Here is a 17,075-nt window from a genome sequence, read left to right as displayed (position 1 = left end):
GACGATAACTCAAGAACCGGTTGACGTATTGTCGTGATTTTTGGTATGTAGGTAGTTGAAGTGATGCTTTACATAATCAGATGGCAATTATGCAAATCAGGAGCTAATTTGCATAATCAATGAGGAAATTCTATAAATCTGCTTTGTTCGATAATAGAACTATGAAACACTTGTGACATCTACTTGAGAACGAGAAAAACATCTGAGGATATAGATTATGTAAATGAGGACCTAATTTGCATAATTAATGTCAAATTCTTATAATTCCATAGTTATAACTGCTGCACCCCGAATTTCATACTTGCCCCATTTGGAAGTTAAGTGAAGGTGAACATCAATAAACATAATTTATTCAAATCATGACCTCATTTGCATAATTTATGAGGAAGTGCTATAATAGCCTTTTTGTTATGATAAGGCTGTCATTGGATGGAGAATATGATCAACTGATATAATCCATGCAAATGAGGCTCTTATTTACAAAATCAATGATTAAAATTGTATAATTCGTCACCCGCAAGGGTTAACATCATTTGGCGAAGGTATGAGATCGTGGAACTCTTGTTTGAAATAATATAAGGAGATGATAAAAGCGTTGTATACAGTTAAATTGCAACTAGGTACTCCATGTCAAAATATGGGATAAGAAAATTAGTTAGTCGAATCTTTCCTTGTGTCCAAACCCAAAATAAAGTCGAATGTGCCCCCTTACAGATGTATTGTGTAACATATTAGGTATCCAGTCAATCGTGGTTGGGACCGGCTGTCTTCGGGGCTGTAATAGTTTTCCCCCGTCCAGCTCAGCAGACCACCCGGTAGGAGTGTTGCGTCTCTAGGAATAGCACGCCAGGAGTTGATCGCACGAACTCCCGTTGTGCAAAACCTACCGGGGAACCTAGCCGAGTCGGGCGGGAAAGAGCTCCTGCAGCCCCGAAGAGAAGCCTTCCCAGCCGCGATAGACTGGACACCAGGCAAGACAAGTTCACGTTCCCATCTCTTTCCTATGCCAGGCTCGTGTTCCGCCACTGCCACTGACTACAGGTGTTCTAACGGCCGGTGTGTCTCCGAGTCCGTCAAGTGTGACTTCCAGGACCACTGTGGGGACAACTCGGACGAGTCTAAGACACTGGCGTCTTGTCCTGGTAGGTGTGACTTGAAGATATGTCGCTTGTGCTTAGGAACATCTTAAGAAGTCGTAGTATTGATTCTTCAACGAAAAATGTATAATTTATGTCCGTTTGGTCCTATAGAAATATATGCTATTATTTCAACAACGACATTTATATGTAGTCACTTTATATCATGATAACAGTTAGAGTTGTAAGTTTCAACAGATAAAGAGTCTTAGCCTCTATGTCGTATTCTTGGATGCTCGGTTCCATATGCCATTGGCTTATACGAATCTAAGCATGAAAAACTATACTACGATGCATATGCTAAACTTTATTCCAACACAAAGATACATAGAAATTTTCAACGACCATTGTTGCCTTCATCAGAATTTCATAGTTTTTGGAGATGTACTTATACAAGTCGACTGCAGATTTATTTCAGTCATTGATGACCGAAAGATATTTTTTAACGGAGTGGTTCAATGCAAGGCCTATACGACCACTTCTCGGCATTGAACTAGAAATACGAGAGAAACATGACTATGTCAAGAGATGGTGGTGAACGTTTGGTTTGAAAGCCTGTAGATTGTAGGTTGGTGGGAAACACTTGTCGGGGAGGGAATTCCAAAGCTTGGCCGTACGGGGAAAGAAACTGTCACTGTAAAAAGATTTCGAACAAGGGATTTGGACGGTGAAGTTGTGTGAGCTAGTGGAGAACCTAGTGGATCGCTTAAAAGTTCTGAGTGGTGGAACTAGTTGGGTTCTACCAAAAGAAAATTTTATCCAGTTGCTTGAGTAACTGTTACCTTGGTAGTGAATGACATGTTTGTTTTCCGTGGTACAGAGTAACTGTTACCTTGGTAGTGAATGACATGTTTGTTTTCCGTGGTCCAGAGTAACTGTTACCTTGGTAGTGAATGACATGTTTGTTTTCCGTGGTCCAGAGTAACTGTTACCTTGGTAGTGAATGACATGTTTGTTTTCCGTGGTCCAGAGTAACTGTTACCTTGGTAGTGAATGACATGTTTGTTTTCCGTGGTCCAGAGTAACTGTTACCTTGGTAGTGAATGACATGTTTGTTTTCCGTGGTACAGAGTAACTGTTACCTTGGTAGTGAATGCCATGTTTGTTTTCCGTGGTGCAGACCTGCCCGATGTAGTGATTGACTTCATCACGAACGTTCTGAAGCTGAGTGTGGGGGCATTTATCGGAGTCTGTGTGGCCGTGGGACTGGTGCTGATTCTCATCATCGTCCTGTGTATCTGCTGCTGCTGCAAACTCTGCGGGTGTTGTCAGACCACCAGGGCCGCTCCAGTGTAAAACTACTAGTAATAAAGCCCTAATAGGCCATGTTGATTTGATTATACGGATGACATCCTCTGGGAACCCCAAAATTGATGCGAGCGTGCGAATAAAAAAAAGTTTGGCAAAAAAAGTTGCTTTCATTATGTGGTTATGAAGGTTGAACAAATGACACAGAGTATGGTATGGCGAATAATCTACTCTTCAAATCAATTTCTTTTCATTTTTGTCTTTTGCGTTTGATTTTGGCATTCTAAGACATTGGTATCGTTTTCCAATTTTTTTTTTTTCAACTTACGGTATATATTTTCTCATTTTGCAACTGTTTTGTTGGATTTACAGTATGATTGAAAACTTTTTTCTTTGAAACGGCCAAAAATTCATGCGCTCGCGGATGTCATCCATATAATCTACTACCAATATACATGTATAGTTGCATGCCTGCATGAAAAGTTACCCCCGGATTGTTTCAGAGAATCATTGTGCCAGTAATAATGATGTTGGAATCGCTTTGTATTGCTTTCTATTGAAAGACTGTGTTTATTTTGAATGCATGTCGCTACATATTATAGTAGTACCCTCATATCTCTGATAAAAGCTATCTTTATTAATTTTTTGTAATACATATGACAGTGAAATGTAATGAAAATACAGTGGTATGGTCGGAGTTTTGTCAAATGCAAATTAAAACGCTGTAAAATTCTTGATGGCAAAATGTACACTTTGAATCTATTGTAAAACATGATCAGGGATGGTATTAGACAATAATCTTCAGATGCATGTATATATAATCAGCTTCATATATTGATAATACATGTATGATGATAGTAATTAGTCCTTCTCTGTGGTACGTGTCGTTGTCAAAGCCGGGTACTCATTTTACCTTTTCCCAGACCCCGTACCCGGCAGTCCCGACAGAAGAAGATATACCAAACAACACAACAGAAGAAGACTGTGTAAAAGAAACGCCCCTTTTTGTGCACAAGTACATTACTTATTAGTGATTCCTTGTTCCATGGGCTAAATATAAGTAATCTTATGCCAAAATACAGCAACTCGGGCTGTTATCTCATCAATGCAGGGTGTATTCCGGTAGATTTAAGCCTCCTATACATGTTTTCCGTTGTTTTCCGGTAAATAGGCAGACCGCATTTTAGCGGAGAGCAAAGATTATAGATTTGTAGACTAGTGCTACTGATAAAATCGTATAACTCTAACTACTGTAATTACCTCCATAAAAAATGGAGGTATTGTTTTTGGCGTGTCTGTATGTATGTATGTCTGTCTGTCTGTCTGTGTGTGTGTCTGTCTGTGTGTGTTTCCGCAACTTTGTGGTCAGCATAACTTCAGAACGCCTTTATGGATTATGATGATATTTGGTATGTTGGTAAGTCTTAGGAAGACAAACGTCAAGGTCAAATATGGGCCTCCTGGTGGATGACCTTGGTACTGCAGCAGAACTTCCGGTTTTTGTATCTTTTGTCCTGAACATGCTATGGTCTTGATGTTTTGGTGACAGATTGCTTTTCCTGTCAGGAATAAGTGGTGTGAGTTTAGTCCCCCTAGCAGCTTGTTCTGGAACTGCAGGGCACTTTCTGGCGAAATGTTTAAAAGCCAATAAGTCCAGATAGGAACAACATATTTTCATAATTTTTGGTGTGTAGGTAGCTGAGAGAAAGATGTACATGATTAAATGCAAATTATGCAAATGAGGACGTTATTTGCATAATTAATGAGGAAATTCTATAATTACAGTGTTTTACATTATACTACTTTCATACATGTAATGTATGTAACCTATGGCAGACAGAACATCAACAGATACTAATTATGCAAATGATGGCCTAATTTGCATAATTTATGCAAAAATTCTATGATTTCTTAATGGTGAATGATGGGAATATCATACTTGGGACATCTGTAACTTAATCAAAAGTTAACATACATCATGATGCATATATCATGTTAATGCAGAGGTAATTTGCATAATTAAAGAAGAAATTTACATTTACATATTAAGTCCATATTTCATGGAGGTATGATGTCTCGGAATTCTTGTTCACTGATGTTTCGACTAGCATTGATGTCATAACTTGCATTGTAAACTACATGAAACGTTGCTTACAATTTTCAGGGCATGTGAAAAGTTTTTACAGTGTAGTATTTTGCACTACGAAATAAGACTTTCTATTTTGATACTGTCGCAAACTTTTGAGGGTATTTTGAACGCCAAATATTGTTTGGCGAATGTTTGACACTATAGCTAAAAGAACGGAATAAAAACTTTCTAAAAAAAATAAAATAAAAACTTTCTCGGACATTGTCTTTGCAAAGGTAAGACCTTTATGAAAAGAACAATGATAAGTTTCTAAAATATATAACATAGTTCTCTCGCTTAGCTAGGCCACAGCAAGTAATTTTTATGGATGACATCAGCGTGCGCATTAATTTTCGGCTGATTTTGGAAAAAAAAAAGAAATTTTGTTGCCTTCTGACAGTGATCACCATGCCGAAAATGGGCAAAGATGTCTGTTGTCATGCCGGAATGTGGATGTCAGATAACTATGAAGAGAGGAGACAAGAAAAGGCTCTGACTTAATGTTTCGTTTCTTACATTTATGCAGTGATATGTGACTATAATGATTGAATTTTAAGTACATTGTTTTTTTCGGCCCGTCTTGTTTTTTTCGCCCGCTCGCATTAGATTTGGAGTCTGCGGAGGATGTCATCCATAAAATTTACTTGCTGTGGCCTTAATAAGTATTTGTGGTTTCCAACGTTTCCGACGAATTGTGAACATAAGTGGCAGTCCGAACTTTATGTGACTATAAACTACAATGTAATTAGTAGCTGTCTAACCGAACACATAATTTATTTGGTCATAATAGCTACTTTCAGTTATTGGGCAACCGCGACGCGAGCACCAATTATGCAAATTATGCAGACAAATATTACTTTGACAAATGGTGTCAGACAATTACATTCAGTAGTTAAAAAACAAACACCTGAAGGAATAGTTTTACACTAGCAATTGGTTCCATGGTGTAGCGGTTAGCACTCAGGACTCTGAATCCTGCGACCCGAGTTCAAATCTCGGTGGAACCTGTCTTTTTTTTTGCGTTCACTTAAAAAACATAGACCTTTTTTCTTAAAGGGGCACTATGTAACATTTTTGCACCAAAAATTGAAATATTTCAATTGAAAAATCTTTGTGCGATTGTATTAAAATTTACTTCAACTTTTCTTTTCAACGAAATTGTGCATTTAACTCACATCTCTGACATTTATGGTCGGCGCACATGAGGCACACTTAGTTTGTGGTGCCACCACAAAATACCAGAGTGTAAACAAACATGGCTGACAGCTGTGTTTCCATCCTTTAAACACACTCGTAAGGCGTAAAATTTTGGCGTCAGTTCCTGAATGGCACTAATTTGTGATGAAGTTGCACTGAGTCGATTCAACTTTGTGAAGAAATGACAAGAAAGTACCAGAAAATTGACTTTTTTGTATCCTCCTAATGCTACAAAATGCAGCTTTAATAAATACTCAAGATCTATTCAGTCAATTTTAATTTAGAGACAATATTTAGAATGAAATAGTTGAACCAAAAGTTTTTTGCACAGTTCTCTAGAAGTCCTTTTGTCCTCAGCCTAGGACATAGAGACAAAGTTAACTATTGTACAAAAATACAAGCTGCAAACCAATTAGAATACATCTAAATCCCTGATATTTATTGTTTTGACATTTTTACAAAAAAAGACACAGAGGAATAACATATTTGTAGTCATCCTTATTTGCATAATTGGGCCTTGCAAATCCATAAAATTTGTAATTTTAAATAAAAGAGACATGTAACGTTATTTGTAACAATTAGTGACGGAAAATGTGTAAATCTCTATCAATGAAAACATTTACATTCAGTTTGCTAATAATTATGAAATGCTGCACATATGTATTTACATTCATACATAGAAAATGTGGTAAATTCTCTCATCTAGTTTCATGGCACAGTGCACCATCTGATGTGTAACATACGAATGTTTGCAGCAAAGGCATTACTAGTAAGTATCTAAGGCCATATCAATTTAACTTGTTGATTCTCGGATTTTTTCAGAAAAAATATAAAGCGACAGGGCAAAAAAATAAAATAATAAAAACAGGCCTAGGCATCTTATGATAGCCCCAAATGCTACAATGGGAGCCAGGAAGTCAATATAACGTTAAATTTTAACAATGAATTTTGAAATTTCAATCAAACCATCACATTGATACATGGAAAAAGTGTAACAGTTAGGAAGAAAAGGAGTTTCTTTTATCATTGGGGCCAGAATATGAAAATTTTGTAGATAATTCAAAACCTGAATTCTTTTTTTTTTTTTTGTGAATCAGAAAAAAATGAAGAGGCGAATCCGAGAACCAACAAATTAAATTGGTGTGGCCTTAGCAGCAGTGTTTTCTTCTGTTGATGTCTAAATATAGGGTTCAAGAACACATTTTTTCCCACCTCAATTTTGAAACTCTTTCAGGCATCGATTCATGGCAACAAACAGCTACAACAAAGGCAAACGAACAACAGACTGGCTGCTCCAATCAAATCTAATCATCTCCACCATTGGTTGACCCATTTCTTCTTAGGGGCCGCCTTAATGCAATCTACATTGTCCACCCCTATACAAACATGGAGAGGTTAAAATACCAAGCTTTCATTGGCCATGAGTCATGATACAGGTTAAACTGATTATTATGTTGTGTGGTTTGTTCTCATTCTGAAGGAAACTAAGTAAGTACAAAAGGTAATCATATTGCTCCTTTGTGCTCTCTGGAAGACTCGGACAACTCAATTTTCTTGTGAGGGGCTGGTAGGAGTTTTCCAGTTCCTATAATATGATGATTCTTGTCTACAATGTACACCTCTTCATCTGAAAAAAAAAACAACAACACAGAAAAAACATGGTTATACATAAGAGAGGAATACTAGAACTTGAACTCTGAATGTAAATGATTTTGAAATGCCATGATAAAGATTAAAGACAATTGGTATAGACCAATAGTAAGGCTTGATAAACAAGGTAATGCTTAATGATAGAAAAAGGCAAGAAAACTTGAGTTTTACTTGCAAAAAGTAAGTACCCATGAAAATGTTCGTAAGCTAAAATATACATGTGTAAATGATAATTAGGTCTCACTGACTTAATTCTATGGATGACATCTGCTGGCCTTTTGCAGGCATTTATGAGTCGGCACTTTGCAGAGTTCTTGAGTTCCTTGGAGCTTCAGCAGCCAGGGTGCCATTCTCCACAGTTACCACCGGCTCCCTACTGTCGCTAGGTTACCATTAGGTACCATGGAGTGTGGAGGAATGGCACCTAGGCCAGAGCCTTGGAGGAGGTGATTTTTTTTTTGGAGAACAGGCAAAAATCAATGCGTGCACAGATGTCATCCAAAAAATAAACCAGTGTGGCCCAACCATTCAAATGTATGTAAGCTAAAATATACATTGTGTAAATGATAATTATGTTTACCGAAGGAAAACATATTGTTTTTGCTCTGTTTCTTCCTCTTCTTCTTCTCCAAACAGTGACCTATGACCTGACCAATGACATGATTTGTTGACGTCTGTCACCATGGTGACTGGTGCATGGTGACTGGTGTTGGGTTACATAATGTTGCAATTTCAATGTCTGCTCTGCTCCTGTCACCATATACTAGTAGTACATGTAAGTGAATGTGTTAGAGTAAGAATTAACAGAGAAGACCATGTCCGAAGGTAAACATTATGCATTTGCTAAATGCAAATGTTACTTCTCTACATGTAGTTATCAGTGAATTTGTGGTTTCCCACTCACCTGTCTGTAAGACTGAAGAGAACTCTCTTGTTGTTTCACCTTGTCTTGCACCAGAATCATCAGATTGTTCAGGAGATCTGTCAACAGGTATCACATCGTCTTGTCTCATCTCTTCACTCTGTGTGCTGCTAGGTCTCCTCTCCTGTCTTGTCTCATGATCAGCATCTTGCTGTCTCTCTGTTAAGTATAACGGAGTGTGACCTGTATTTGAACTTGAGGACTGCTTACCTGAAACAATAGAAAAAAACTATCAATAATTTGTCTTCCCTTATTTGCATATCAATCAATAGTTCATGCTTATAAGTTGATGCTACCTGAAATGTCTGACCGTTTCCAAAATCATATCCAGTTGCTTCAGTGACTGTTTTTTGGAATAGAAAAAACTCATCATGAACATGTGATTTGTCTAAGTCACAGGTGACACTTCACAGCGATGGTTAATTTATTGAAGGTTAATTTTGTATATTTCTCAAGTTGACTGGTAAATAACTGTAACAGTAAATGTAGCCTGGGAGCCATCCATTTTGAATGCGGCTTAGCGATTGCAAGGAACATCATTGTAAAATGGCAACCTGTTCCATATGAAATTACATGATTGTAAAATGTGAAAGCATACCAAGTAGAATGCTTTGAAAAGTGATAATTTACTTTTTTTATAAGATTTTTGAACTAAAAGATACTTAATTACATACTATCAAGCTACCAGTGCCTGTGACATAAAAAGACTTCTCCTTCATTCTTCCTCTATGAGGTGCAGCTAGTGAAGTTTTGTCTTCAGTACAGTCTGTCAGTCATTGCGGACAAAAGTTCCGATCCTTGCAGACCAGTTTCAGACTCAATTAGTTTCTTAAGAGTTGTGCTTGGACGACCAATTCTCCTTTTTACATCTGGAGACCAAAGTAGGAGTTCAAACTTTAGAAAGACTTAAAAGACAAAAAGGACATACAATGTCATGTAATAAAAGTTAGAGCACATTACCTAGGCTTCCATGTCTGTCCAGAAAAGTCTTGAAGGACTCTACATGTTGAAGCTTGTTCCAGTACTCCATAGGAGCCGGCGTTCCTGTCACCTTACTGACCCCCTCTCTGTGTGTCAGCAGCAAGTACTGGCAGCCATCTTGTTTTAAACTATCAAGCTGTAGTTGATACACAACAGAGACAAAGCTGTTTGTTAATATCACACTATGTAGACAACAATGTTATTTTAACAGTTGTTTGATAACTTTAATAGTCTAGATTTACGATCATGGTGAATAAGAAAAACTTGAACACACATGCACACCTGGAATCAAGAGTCTTCTACATGTAACATCCATGTCCATAATATCACCAGGGTCCATAATATCACCACCTTGAGAAACAGTGTGCTTAAAGATATTTTCACTGCAACATACCCTAGGTACATTTATGTACATTTGAGGTGTGCATGCAGGAGTGCATACCAAAAGTATGTTGCGGTAAAAATAAAGCACACTATTTCTCAAGGTGGTGATATTATGGACACGGATGTTATATAGTAATATGTAGGCTCTGTGTGATTCACTGAAATAAAGGTACTTAATAATAAGCATTACTGGTGTTTAGAACAAACAATGCACAAATCAAAATAGTGCTTATTTACGTAACAACTTAAACGACAAGCCAGCACATTCTGTCCTTTGCTCCCTTAATTGTCGCTAGCTACCATGGAGTACAGAGGATGGCACACAGGCCAAGCCTTGGACAAGTTTTCTTTGAGAATAGGCAAAAATCAAATTGGATGTCATCTATAAAATCAATTTGGTGTGGCCTAACCACATAAAAATACCCACCGACTGCTGAATGTCCTGCAGTACAGTGTGTACATCCCTGTCCTGTACATGTGGTGTAACCGGGATCTCCAGGGCATTCCTGTGGTACTCCTGTCTCTGCTGGGCATCCAGAGTCTGCCAACCTTCGTCCACTTCCCTCAGCAGACTGACCGATACATCCTCCCTGCACAACCCTTTAGGGAAACAATAATACAGGTCGTTTCAAGTTAAAATTTTTGTTACAACACAACTTAGAGCTTTCGACCAGTCAGTCTGGTCTTCTTCAATTGACTGACCCAGTGAGACTTGTCACTTGGCTTCTTTGAAGTGTGACCACAACACTGGGTCAAAGGTATCTGGTAAACGATGTCGCCTTCATCATGGTAAATGGCCTCTTTTCACCCCTCTCAGGAAGTAGTCTTACAACAGCATGAAAGTTCATCTGAGTTGGTAAATTACATTATGAAAAATTTAAACAAGTGCTCACTAAAAAACAGGTTTCTAGAACATAGACGACCCAGTTCTGTTGCATCTGAGGTGTCGCAGAACATCCACATAGAATCACCGGGACACACAGTGGATCTGGAGGGGGTCAGAATCTTGGATACCAAACAGGATTACTTCAAGAGAGGCATAAAAGAGGCCATATACATCAGGGCACTTCAACCTTCCCTTAACCGGGACGGGGGGGCGATATCGACTTTTGACCCTTTGCTGACGTCACACGTGGGAAAAATCATTTGGGTCAGATAGCTGAGGAAGACTGAGTGATTCAATCGAAAATTCCGGTGAGTTAAATTTTGAGTTGGAGAACAGTTTAAATTTTTCATAAGGAAGTGGTCTTATTCAGTGTCCAGTATTCTTACAGTCACCTACTAGATATTCTGTTTCACTGGACACTGGACATAGAACAAAACTACTTACTGGGTCAGACTCTATTGAAGGAGACCAGAGTGACTTGTACTCCATAGGAGATGTCTGATTCACTGCACTGACTTTCAGGGATGACACAAGAAATGAATCAAAAGTGGCTGGAAGATGGAATCTACCACTGTCACAGTTCAGAGAGGGTTGAAATTTCATTTGTGTTGGAACAAAGCTCAAATTTTACAACTATGGATCCAACCAACACACTTTTTTACTTCTGTGTATGGTTATAGCTATTACCATTGAATACACAGGAAACTAGAGAAGTAACATTTGCAAAGCAAATGCATAATGTTTACCTTCGGACATGGTCTGCTCTGTTAATTCTTACTCTAACACATTCACATACATGTACTACTAGTATATGGTAACAGGAGCAGAGCAGACATTGAAATTGCAACATTATGTAACCAAACATCAGTCACCATGGTGACAGACGTCAACAAATCATGTCATTGGTCAGGTCATAGGTCACTGTTTGGAGAAGAAGAAGAGGAAGAAACAGAGCAAAAACAATATGTTTTCCTTCGGTAAACATAAATATAGCATCTGATTGAAAGGTCTCACCTTGTGCTTCTAGAAACTCCCTCATGTACAGGTCATACCCAGAGGAGGGTTGGTCCTGAGTGGTGTATGTTCTTCTGTCCCTGGATGTGTGTAGTGTTACCGGTAACTCTGGAGACCCCTCGTGTGAAGAGAAGGACTGGCGACTGTGATCATCGTGGTTCAGACTGACGTCATTTTGTGTCATATATGTGCCTCCATTAGTACCTGGAGAGAAGAAGATCATACACCATTATGTAGTTAGAGAAGGTTTCTTAATAGATGGAAAGTCTTCAAAAGTAAAATGATAGTTAAACATTACAAAAATAAAAGTCTATTGTATGTTGATGAAGATATGCCAAAAAGCAGTTCCTCAAGCAACTGGATATGATTTTGAAAACGTCAGACGTTTCAGCTAGTATCCACTAGCTTTCGTCAGTGACTGAGAGACCAGAGGGGAAATGCAGGATTGTCAGAGTAACTGCTTTTTGGCGTAATTCCATTGTAGTAGACTTGTGCAAATCAGAAGTAGAAGATGGGAAATACATGTAACATTACATAACTGTCATATATTATTACTTTTGTGGACATGAAGGTGTGAATTGGATGATATAGAATACAACAAGGTGTATTCCATATCACCCCTATCAAATTTGGCTTCCTTGAACAAAAAATTGTAACAACATCACTTCCAACATCGGAATCCAGTATTCAAATGTTTGAAGGCTACGCATTTGGTGTGTGCAAAACTGGTTCAAATTACTCCATGGAATATTTGAAAGCCTGTGTGATAACCAAATTAGGATACCGTGTGATACCGCTAGTTATCACATGGGCCCAAACACCCATATGAAATCACACCCAAGTATGACATGAGAAGAATTACCTGAGACTATTGCAGGGAACCCCACTCCGTTCAGCAGACTGGCGTTAGCACGGTTAGCCTCCATCCTGCGCTTTCTACGCTGGTTCCCTACCCAGTTCTGTAAAATAACATCAACATATTGGTGAATATTTGGTATGACTCGTCCGAGGATCGAACTCACTACCTACTGAATGCAAGGAGAGCACATGAACACTAGGCCATTGCACTCTACCCACTTGGCCATTGCATCAGATTTAATATTTCTTATTTAGTATTTCGCACCAATTTAATTTCTTGGTTAACGGATTCACCCGCTTCATTTTTTTTCTGATTTGCAAAAAAAAAAGTTCAAAATGAACTGCAAAATGCTAATATTTTGCCCCGAAGAGTTGAAAACAGTCCTTTTCCTCCTAGTTGTTACAGTTATTCCATTTTTCAATGCAATGGTATCATTAAAATTTCAAAATTCATTGTTTAAATTTTGAACCAGCCTGGTGTGGTGACTTCATGGCTCCTATTGTATCATTTTGGGCCATAATAGGATGCCTAGGCCTGATTTTTTTTTTTTTCGCCCGACGGCCCCATTATTTTTCTAGAAAAATCTGTTAACCAAAAAATTGAACTTGTGTGGCCTTACCCTGACTACATCAAACTCCAAGCTGAGTTCCTTGGCCACGGTCATCATCTGGTCCAGACAGCTCTTGGACTGGTTGTTCATGCCCTTCTCGTAGTGCTCGGTCAGTACGCGGACCTGCTCCTCTGTGAAAACCGTCCTCTCGAACGGGCCCTGGAAAATGTCGCCCATCTGAGGCAAGCGTTGTTTTGTTCTTTAGCAGTGTTACTGTTGAGTAGGAAGCAATTAATGTGTGACACTGACCAAGGATGTGTTACTGCATTAAAGCATGCTATGGAAGAAAGGGTAGTGGTATCATCTGTATCGGTATAGCCAGTATAACCACCCTTTGGTGTATTTACACACCAGCTATCAAAGGACTATGATGATCATCATCAGTGGTATGTTCCTGCACATTGCTCAAAAAAATAATGTTGTGTTTCCAGTTTCAGCCCGTCAAAAACTAGGGTTGGTAGGTAGGAATTTTATCATTTTTATCATGATTTTATTACCTTATTATGATTTTTTTTTGGCTAAAATGAACCAACAGTGTCTCAAGGACCCATCCACCTATTTGCTTGTGGACAGGTATTTCACCCAATTTACTGAAGAAAAATTGCTTCTGAAAATGTGTTAAATTACGTTTCAGATGCAGATGTTAGATCAAAAATTTTATAGCCATAAGAGCGGTTCATCAGAAAAAGGACTATTCCAGACCTATGGTCAGTGTTTTTTTGCCAGGGTCGGTCAGGAAACCGGGAACACAATATCTTTTCCCTTGACAGAAGTATCATTAAAAAATCTGAAGGCACATGAAACAGCAGAACGATGATGTTTGAAATGAACATTATCAAGCCATACAAAATTCCTACATACATGTACCCTCGTGGTGCGTTCAAAGGTGATCCCATCACTAGCAGCACTGAGTTTCCTTTTCTTGACAGAACCAACATCGGGGGGAGATGATGTTGTAGAGGGATCAAGCTTTGATGAAGAATGACAGAAGACATTTAGGTGATGATCAGCTAAGGCAAGCAACTCCATTGTCTCACATTGGATACAAACTATAACACTTTCACAGCCAGCTCTATTGTGAGCAGAAATTAAGATAGACAAACCACCCCCTTTTATTTTCAGTCTAACTATGTGTGAATACTCCGTGACGGTTTTTCGTGTTCGCAGCCAGAACACAGGAATCCCTTTAATTTGTCCAATCAGCATGTAATTTTATACACCATCTCCAGGCATGCCCATGATGATGCACGTGTTTTTATTTTTACCGTATCTGCTTTCGCGGTCAATGTAATATTTCAAATGCACCCCTACACTTATGAGGTAAATTGGAATAGCCTATGGTTTTGAATAGCGGGTCTGGCCAATTTCCTTCATGCAGACGTAGAGTGGGTCGTTTAATTTAACTTTATGACATTACTGCAACATTGCAAAAGCACATGCATATCACCTGAAATGAGCATTTTGCAGGCAATCCAGGCAATGAAGATGATGGCTCTTGATCTGTTGGCAGGCGCTTGGTTTGCTCATCATTCACTTCAAACTCGTTAAGCAAATCTGTGGCACTTGACGTGGCCTTATCAGCGGCATTGGCCAGCGGCACCTCCTGTTGACCAGTTGCACCAAGTGCAGCATCTACTGTTACTACCTGTGACGTTTCCTTGGCTGATGATGAAGCTCCTGCAGTTCCGTTCTGATCAGATAGGCTGACCTCCCTCCTCTTGTTCAACAGGGAATTCACCGGGCTTGAATACAAGACATTTCTCATTTCCTCTGTCAACAAACTAGTGGAACCTGCGGATGCTTGAGACATTAGGTCATCTTGCATAGAGAAGACGGAGTGTATCTTAAGTCCCTGATCTTCCTGAGAATCGGAGGTAAGATGTCGAGGGGACATTTCTCCTGATGGGTTAGCGAGAACAGTTACAGCAGGCTGATTGTTCGTGACCACAGAAACTAGGCTGGATACCGGAGGCAGTGGAAACCTTAAAGAACTTTGGCTACCATGGTTATCAAATGGTCCAGCATGGAGGGATGTGGAGCTACCAATGGACGGATCGATGGTTTTCATCGTTTCTACAGCAACATTGGCCAGGAGTTGTTGAGAGGACATGTTGAAGTTCCCACAGTTTGAGTTGCTAATCCCGTGCTGTCTGTAAAACTCCTGCTGTTCTTTTCTCTCAGCATCCAGTCTCAGCTTGCGACGATAGTTTCCTACCCAGTTCTGTGGAACAGATAAAAACATTGAAACTAGAAAGGTAACATTTGCAAAGCAAATGCATAATGTTTACCTTTGTATATGGTCTCCTCTGTTAATTCTTACTCAAAAACATATATCTGGTCAGACAGGAGTCTAAATCTCTCCTGCTATAAAATTGCAACATGATGTACTAGTTACCATGGTGATAGCCATCTGGTTCAGGTCATTGACCTTTTTAGTTTGGAGAAGAAGAAGAGGAAACAGAGTAAAAACATTATGTTTTCCTTCAGTAAACATAAAACATTTATGATTTATTGAAATTGTAATAATACAATACACATTGGACACAGGCAGCTGTTGCTGGTGTTATGTGACCCACACATACAAACAAATACAGGACAGGACAATACTCATTTCCACTTCTAATTTCACAATGTTAATAGTTACTAATAGTGGCTCCATAACCATTTTAATAGAGGTATGTTAAATAATAACACGGTTTATAGAGATTTAATGATTGTCCCATTTTTGTAAGACTTACCCGAACAGTATCAAAGTCCAGTCCTGTCTCCGTGGCACAGGCAAGCATCTTCTCCCTGTTCACCAGACTCTGACTGTTCATGCCATTCTCATAGTAACGTTTCAGGGTCTCCACCTGCTTGTTGGAAAAGGCCTGTCTTTCTTGAAACGGCATCTGAAAATCACAGAAAGAATTACCTTCAGACTGTAGTGAATAATATATTTTTTTTTATATTCCGACATGAATAGTGAATAATATTTCAAGACTATAGTGTTACCATAATGTTTTTGTCTCGGTTTTTGCAGTTCACGATGAAAGTTTTAATTAGCATTTTTTCTGATTTTGTCTGAAAACTGGTCTTTGCTACATGATGGTTGCTCTTTTTTATGTACACCTGCCCAAGACTATCTATACTGCTACTAGTCTAGTCTATATTTCGTAAGACTACAATTTGGTACTGAAAAAACTACGCAGTAGAATAGATTGGTACTGAACATGGCCCATGCTGTATCTGCCACGCCCACCCAACTTTTGGATCCAGTTGTAAGATCATCACAATTCACATACGTTGTTCGAAATGTCGCAAATGGGAACAATCTTGGATAGCTTTTATTGATGAGTTTAACATAGAAATGTGGTTGACACTGTCATGGTCAGCAAATTTAAGCATGAGGCGAGCTAGCTACAAGGGCAATCCGCCCATCGGTGGCCGGTGGGTAACCTTGGCTTCACCGCTAATGTTACGATCGCAAAGTTTACCTCGAATGATGAAGACCCGCGGGCCCAGCAAATCCCACGAAATCACAGCCCAGCTGACGAAATCATCCGAAATCAGCTCTTCCAAGATGGTGGCTCGCGAGATTTCAATTCAACGAGATCATGTGATCTGGGTTGATTTATTCAAATCAGGTGCCTGATTCCCAAAATAGCGGTGACGCCGAGGCCTTCTTTCGTGACCGCTTTCTGGGCATGTTTATTCTTTGTTGGAAAGGTGGCAAATATCTTGATGAAATCATGTTATAATCAACGAAAATATGGCGAAGATCATCCAACAAATTATGTGATATCGTAGTGTCCGAACACGGAACGGAAGTTAGCTTGTTTACAAGTTTGACACAGCACTTCCGGGTTCATAAGGTTACCAGTCGAGTCCACTTGCATAAAAGGTGAACCAGCATTGGCGATAAGCCAGAAATACCAACGTGGCCACAATGGTCACTGAAACTATAACCGCTAACCTTTGTTATCACAGCTGCTTATAGAATAATTATCCAAACAGTCTTTTGTTGCGCTGCTTTGAGTTTAGTGATTTAAGCGTTATGGCACACCCCTATTTCCAGAGT

General features: G+C 39.0%; 1 protein-coding gene, 1 non-coding gene and 1 pseudogene across 2 annotated transcripts; 2 read left to right on the top strand and 1 right to left on the bottom strand.

The window, feature by feature from the left end:
* The window catches only part of LOC109464700, a 46,420-nt pseudogene extending 43,980 nt beyond the window's left edge, over positions 1-2,440 (top strand).
* Positions 2,441-5,447: 3,007 nt separating this feature from the next.
* Trnaq-cug lies at positions 5,448-5,519 on the top strand. The gene has a single exon. It is a non-coding gene; the product is annotated as a tRNA-Gln (tRNA).
* Positions 5,520-6,794: 1,275 nt separating this feature from the next.
* On the bottom strand, positions 6,795-15,906 carry LOC109464581. The gene is made up of 10 exons (XM_019761588.1): positions 15,754-15,906; positions 14,463-15,236; positions 13,883-13,984; positions 13,025-13,192; positions 12,409-12,505; positions 11,547-11,750; positions 10,074-10,246; positions 9,242-9,398; positions 8,264-8,491; positions 6,795-7,336 (listed from the first exon to the last, which is right to left on the bottom strand). Exons 1-10 carry the CDS (start codon positions 15,904-15,906, stop codon positions 7,215-7,217), a joined length of 2,178 nt encoding a protein of 725 aa, XP_019617147.1. The 3' UTR covers positions 6,795-7,214.
* Between the last annotated feature and the right edge of the window lie 1,169 nt (positions 15,907-17,075).

Source organism: Branchiostoma belcheri, unplaced genomic scaffold, assembly GCF_001625305.1.
Source record: "Branchiostoma belcheri isolate BF01 breed outbred unplaced genomic scaffold, Haploidv18h27 scaffold14, whole genome shotgun sequence".
In the NCBI taxonomy this organism is placed as follows: Eukaryota; Metazoa; Chordata; class Leptocardii; order Amphioxiformes; family Branchiostomatidae; genus Branchiostoma; species Branchiostoma belcheri.
This window is presented reverse-complemented; position numbering and strand designations above follow the sequence as displayed.